General features: G+C 39.3%; 2 protein-coding genes across 4 annotated transcripts in view; one reads left to right on the top strand and one right to left on the bottom strand.

Annotated features, from left to right (window-relative positions):
* The window catches only part of LOC106524014 (wiskott-Aldrich syndrome protein homolog 1), a 9,042-nt gene extending 6,464 nt beyond the window's left edge, over positions 1-2,578 (bottom strand). Inside the window, exons 1-3 of the mRNA XM_014017639.1 lie at positions 2,422-2,578; positions 738-981; positions 541-655 (exon numbers count right to left, since the gene is read on the bottom strand). Of these exons, the coding sequence (XP_013873093.1) occupies positions 541-655; positions 738-941 (319 nt within the window). The 5' untranslated portion in view covers positions 942-981; positions 2,422-2,578. The remainder of the gene's footprint in view (positions 1-540; positions 656-737; positions 982-2,421) is intronic.
* A 601-nt stretch (positions 2,579-3,179) lies between these two features.
* Positions 3,180-6,675, top strand: part of rbm14a (RNA binding motif protein 14a) — a 9,847-nt gene continuing 6,351 nt past the window's right edge. For 2 of the 3 annotated variants that reach the window (XM_014017638.1, XM_014017636.1), the window contains exons 1-4: positions 3,180-3,234; positions 3,803-3,982; positions 4,126-4,310; positions 4,401-4,583. In XM_014017638.1, the coding sequence (XP_013873092.1) occupies positions 3,825-3,982; positions 4,126-4,310; positions 4,401-4,583 (526 nt within the window). In that variant the 5' untranslated portion in view covers positions 3,180-3,234; positions 3,803-3,824. Of the gene's footprint in view, positions 3,235-3,543; positions 3,698-3,802; positions 3,983-4,125; positions 4,311-4,400; positions 4,584-6,675 lie in introns of those variants that run through there. The other variant, XM_014017637.1, reaches the window with a different exon arrangement.

Here is a 6,675-nt window from a genome sequence, read left to right as displayed (position 1 = left end):
GTGAAGGACTGAAGGAACTGTCCAAGGTCCTGAAAGTACTGAAATGTTTCAGGACTTTAGACAATGTGAAGGACTGAAGGAACTGTCCAAGGTCCTGAAAGTGCTGCAATGTTTTAGGACTTTAGACAGTGTGAAGGGCTAAAGGAACTCTCTAAGGTCCTGAGAGTGCTGGAATATTTCAGGACCTTGGATAGTGTGAAAGACTGAAGGAACTGTCCAAGGTATTAAAAGTGCTGGAAAGTTTCAGGAATTTAGACAAAATGAAGGATTGTAGGATCTCTCCAAGGTCCTGAAGGTACTGGAATGTTTCAGGATTTTAGACAGTGTGAAGGACTGAAGGAACTCTCCAAGGTCCTGATGGTGTTGGAATATTTCAGTACTTTAGACAGCATAAAGGACTTAAAGAACTANCTAATCGATTATTAAATTAGTCATCGATTATTTTAATAATCGATTAGTCGTCGATTAATCGTTGCAGTCCTAAATATGAGCAATATGTGATTACAATAATAAAAGTAAAGTTCTGCGAGACGATCTTACTTGATTGTTCCTCCCTGATGCCAAACTGCTGAACGAAGGACGGCACGCTGTCGTCTGCCAAACGAACACAAAGCACTTTTCTTTTGGACGTGCGGGACTGCCTCACAAGAAAAGTCTGCAGGACGACACAGATGTTCACAAAACGGAGTGTGTATCAGTGTGTGTGAGACGACATGTACTGTTAGTCTGTTTCTGACCCCCGGTGGTTCTCTCTGCAGGATGTGCAGTGCTGTAGCAGGGTTGATTGACAGCTGGAGCCAGACAGGGACTGTGAGCAGGAGGCGGTCCAGCACGCTGATGCTCCTCAGGGAACCCCGTCCCCTTTGAGGACACAGCAGCTTGCGTTGGCACGGCTTGGCGGGCTCTGGGAAGTCGTACAGAGGCTCTGCCTGCTGTGCCATCGGAACGCACAAACATCAATAGTTGACGCCTCGAACGATCCTGCAAAGCCACAGCGGCACAAGTGGTGGTTACGTGTCTGAATAAGGAAGACTCTGCAGAGGCACACACCTGCACAGCAAATCTGCCTGAATTTGAACAGCAAGTCCAGACATGGTAAACTGCAGCAGCTCAGACGGAGCTTAAATGAAATAGCAACCTTTACGAGGTGAGCTTTAAATCAGAGACACAGAAACACCCAGATGCCACATCACAACATCAGACTGGACTAGAGACACGCTCGGAAAACACAGCCGAAAAGCTGCACGTATGAGAGCGGAATGACAGCTGAAAATAGCTGAAGAAGCCCAAACAAAGCTAAAAAAAGCAAAACATTAATTAGGCTAAGAGCAAAACAATAGCTATAATCTAAATTCTGCTAATTTTGGTAAGGCTAACCAAAATTAGCAGAAACATAGCTAAAAGCTAACCGTTGCAAAAGGATGGCTAAGATTAGCAAAAGGCCAGAATTGCCAGAATGGTGGCACTCATATTGCTGAAGAGTATGAGAGCTGAATGACAGCTGAAGATAGCTGAAAAAGCTCAAAAACAGCTGTTAAAGCTAAAAGAAGCAAAACAGGTAAGCTAAAAAAAAATCAAAACTCTAAAAAAAAAGTTAAGGTAGTAAAAAGCTAACCAAAATTAGCTGAATGGTAGCTAAAAGCTAATTGGTGCAAAAGAAAGCTAAAATTATCAAAGGGCTACATATATGTTGAAAACATTAAAAGGGGAGCAAAATTACTAGAATGGTGGCACAAGCTTCAAAGCAGCAAAAATCTAGCTAAAGGCTAACTAGGCTAGCTAAATAAAAAATATATAAAGTTTAAAAAAGCAAAAACTTTGCTAAAAAGTGTCAAAAGGCTAGCCACAATTAACAGAGTGATATCTAAGGCTAAAATCAGTGAGAGGTTAACTAAAAGAGTTAAATGCTAAATTAGCAGAACAAAAGCTGAGAGTAGCTAAATGCTAGCCAAAATAAGCAGAATAGCTAAAATAAAATTTAAAAAAAAAACAGCCTAAGGCAAAAATAAAGTGAGCTGAAGCAGATTTTAAAGAGATCAATTTTTTTGAAGTATTTATTAGAAGATAGGTTTCTTTTGGGTAAATATTTGTAATAAAGTTAAATATTTCCAAAAAAATGTAATTTTTTTAAATCCCTGTTTTTGATTTATGAATGGCTAAAATAGAACAAAGTATGCAGAAGTAGGCTAATTAGATTGTATATAAAAGTATATGAAATAAAAGCATGAAAACAACCAGCATTTATATAATCTGTCACAGATTGTCTTCATATTGATTTAAACTGTCTCCCAACATCTTTCCGGGTGTGCAACACGCATTCCTAAAACGTTTTCCTCCATAAACATGTTGATCCCAGTCTCATGCTCCACTACAGTCATCCTTATCGACCGATTCGGTTCTGTTTACATAGAGTTTGATTACCTTTTGTACCAGATTCTTATTTTTATTCCCTCCAGGCCATACTCCGTCTTCTTACTTCAACATGACAGTCAAGAAAAGTCAACTTCGTTTCCTCCACTCCGGCCTGTCATGACGTGCGTTCAAAGAGCTGCATGTTTCTTTAGGCTCCTCCCTCCTGCTCACCTGGTTGCAACTGGAAATGCACGTCATGCATGCTGATCCTGAAACTCATGTCTGTAGCAAAAATAGAATTAACACTCAAAAATTAAGTACACGTTTAAAACAAACCAATAAGCTTTGTGAAACTGGAGCAAACAGGAATTTTTGTCTACTTGTGAAACAGTGTGTGCTAATGAGATGAAACAGCGCCCCCTTTCGAACAGCACTGAAAAACGAAGACGAAATCGGTGTTGTGCCGAAAATGGACACCCCCTGTCGCGAGAAACTCCACCGTCACATTTTGAGTTCTTGAAGTCAGAAGTGATCGATGGTCTTGTGTTAAGTAACTTTTTTTTCTGCAACGGGCTATTAAAATATTTACCTCTTCTTTTGACCGAGAAGACGAAGAGTGATTCACATTAATTTCCAGGAGTGCATGGCAGCCTAACCTGTCATTAAAACATGTAGGCTACATTAAAATTAAAATATTATAAATAAAAGTACACTTGAAGCTAATAAAAATGGCAAATCTTTAAATTCAAATAATTTTTTTTGTCAAAAAGCGAACTACCCTTCAAACCCTACAAACGGGTTACTTTTTTCGATACAACACCGAAGCCGCCGGAAATGACGTARGATTTGAAATGCGCTAGCAGCTTTTCAGGACCGCGTTAGGTAATGTCTGTGTACCATGTTGCTTTGATTAAACCTTTACCCTCATTTTAATATCAATCTGATAGCGTGATATTGTTTGTGGTTCTGTATGATTTTATCTCGCTGTACTTGGTGATCTAAATTTGACAAAAAAAATCGCAGCCACGTTGATAAAACCGCAACGATTGGCCCTTGGGCTAGTTAGCTTAGCTAACGCTACATTGTTAACAAGATGGCTAGTAGGATTTTTAAGCCAGCTACTGGGTCTTTGGAGAGAATTTACAGCCCGTTTATGACACGGTAATAATTTATTTAGGTATTTTTTTTTTTGTTTGAGGCTAAACCTTGCAGTCTCACGAACTGGTTTAATCCAAACTCCGATTTTTTTTCCTGTTTTCCACCGCGGAAGTTAACGGTGACATTAGCTTGACTGACTTGTCAGTATGGCTGTACAGAACGCTTTGTTAAAATAAAAATGTTGAAGGTAGCTGGTAAAACTCAAACTAAAACAGCATGTTAAGACGGTTCAAACTTTGATATAAATTGACATATATAACTGATTATTTTCTTTTTCTTATTTTTTTGTTAGATGACGTCTCGTTGATACAGACATGAGTGACAACGTGAAGTTGTTTGTGGGGAACCTTCCTTTAGATGCAACCCAGGAGGAGCTGAGTAAACTCTTTGCTCCTTATGGAGAGATCAACACATGCTCGTTGCTCAGACAGTATGCTTTTGTTACTTTGAAGGGCGAGGGGGCAGCAGACAGGTACACACCTATCTATTACACCTATAAATCATCACATATTGGATCAGTTTTCTTCATGTCTTAAAGATCAGTGTAAACTGGTTAAAGCTTTACACACAAATCTATGAAAAATCAACATTTTTATGTTTTCCTGACTTCTGCAGGGCCATACGACATCTTGATGGCAAAGAGTACAGAGGCAGGCCCCTGGTTGTCGAGGAGTCTCGTGCACGCCCACCCAACTCCATCAAAGTGTTTGTAGGGAACATTAGTGCAACGTGTTCAGCAGATGACTTGCATGGGCTGTTTTCAACTTTTGGAAGAGTTTTAGATTGCGATAAAGTCAAAGGTAAAGCACAAATCATGATCACTAGATAATGTGAAGTTATCCCTGCATCTGTTACGTCTCAACAATCTTATGTTTCTTATCCATTTGCAGCCAGATTATGTTCAAATGTTGGCTATGCATTTGTGCATATGGAGAGGAAGGAGGAAGCCCTGGCAGCAATCGAGGCGCTCAATGGGACTGTGTTTAAGGGTCGTCCGTTAGCTGTGGAACTCTCTAAAGCTCAACCTCTGATCAATCAGCTCGCATCAGCGGGAGGTTCAGCGTCTCCTGGAGGTACTGTGGTCAACATCTTTCTGTATGTCAAAAGTACATGAACTGTGCTGGCAAAATAAGACAGAGCGCCACATTTTTGAACATATATTATTTTAAATTAACCCTGTTTCTCTGCTAGTTGTGCAGCTCTGGGAAATCACATTTGCATAATGTTTGGCTTCAGTGTGAAGCTTAGAGATTCTCCTTTTTTAAATATAGGCCTTGAATTCCAGATTACATCACTCCAGACCAATAAAAAAATGAGTTTTCAAATCAGCGCACTCATAAACAACTAGTTTGTTGACAGGCCAGGTGATTAAATCAACACATTTTAACAAACTACGATTAGTTTTGAAGCTTTTGAGAAAGATTACGTGAAGATATTACTTGAAAAGTTCCTCATTGTGCCTAATTTTACCAACACAAGCCACTTATTGTTCAAAAGTGTAGCTCTTCATCAGAAGAGAATCACACACAGCAGGGTTTCCCCTACATGTAATTGATTGTGGCGCACCGCCACGGCTAGATAAAAGCCGCCACACATTCAGAATAAAGTGTTTTTTTTTCTAATCAACGTGAAACAGGAGTTGACACAATCATTGTTTAGTTTGTCCGAGACAACCTATTTTCATTTCAGACAACCAGATCCCACCAAGAAAAAAAGACCTGGATTTAAGTTTTCCTCCGTGGGTGTTCGTCATTGTAAAAATGAACGAGAGAAAAAACGTTCCCGTCTAGGGGTTAAACTGACTGTTCTTTCACCGAATAAAGAGAGCCAGAGTCAAAGTTTTACCCAATCAGAACAGAGCAGGGCGGGTCATGCCGTCTGCTCGCTGCCTTTTTTCCTTTCTCTGTGGGTGGGTGGTCAGCTTCACTCAGCTCAGGACGGTGAACACCTCCCGGGAAACGTTTTCCTGACTATTTTCCACCGAGGATTACATCGTATTTTATAAATATTATATTTCTAAAAGCACCTCGCAGCATTTCCACCGTAACACTGCATGTTCACGAGCACAACAAAACTGCGACAGATCAGCTGACTGGTTTTAAARCGAGGGCTCAGGGAGGCAGTTTGGTCTGCAGCTGCTGCATCTCTCCACGCGCATCGTGGCTCCGACCAGCTCGGGACTTCAGAGTCCACATGTCAACCCATTCAGACGGTTACTTGTATAATGAGCATCAAAAATAAGTAATTTGCGCAGTAAAATCAGTATTAATCACACGCGAGTGGAGTGGAGGTGCAGGCGGACCGCAGTCGCGCGGGGGGTCCTTTCAAGACGTGTCTACGTTTGACTTTTATTTTTTCTAAAATCACAGAGTTCTCTGAGTCAGCTTTAGATGTTTGTAGTTAATCTTAATACCTTCTAAATTTAACCAGGTGTTTCAATGCCTTTTAAATTACAGAATAATTTTACTGGAGAAACTTGTCAGTTTGGTTAAAAAATAAATTATTATTTTTTCTGTGCAGAGAACTTCCTCTGCTATAATTTATTTTAAATAACTATATCAAAGCTCCTCAGTTGAAAACACTAAAATGATAGAAAAGATGTTTAAAAACCTCTTTCCTCAGAAAGTCTTCAGCCCTAAGAACACTAAACTGTAACTTTTAATAAGTACACACTTTACTCCTATTTAAATAAAAATGTTTGACCTGTAAGCAGAAAGTTTATGGATGTTGAGTGTTGATTTTTGCTTTATTTCAAAGAGGATGAGGAGGAGAACGAGGAAGTTCTCCTCAAGCAGCTCCTAAAACTGTAAACATGCTGACTGAGAACATTTGTATATATTACACTTTGTATACAGAACAACATACTTATTAAATTAGATTTAAATTTCCAATATTCCCCAATTCACGTGAGTTCACTACACCATCATGGTTAAAATAAAGCCTAGGAGAAACCCTACACAGAGTAAAATGTGGAATAATAAATAATAATGAGGACATATATATACAGTGGTTTGCAAAAGTATTCATACCCCTTGAACTTTTCCATATTTTGTCACATTACAACCACAAACATAAATATATTTCACTGGAATTTAATGTGAAAGACCAACACAAAGTGGTATACAATTGAAGAAATTTATAGTTAGTACTGATTAAATACAACAC

This window comes from Austrofundulus limnaeus, unplaced genomic scaffold (genome assembly GCF_001266775.1).
Source record: "Austrofundulus limnaeus strain Quisiro unplaced genomic scaffold, Austrofundulus_limnaeus-1.0 Scaffold174, whole genome shotgun sequence".
Taxonomy (NCBI): Eukaryota; Metazoa; Chordata; class Actinopteri; order Cyprinodontiformes; family Rivulidae; genus Austrofundulus; species Austrofundulus limnaeus.
The sequence above is the reverse complement of the archived record's forward strand: the minus strand, read 5'-3'. Positions and strand labels throughout refer to the sequence as shown.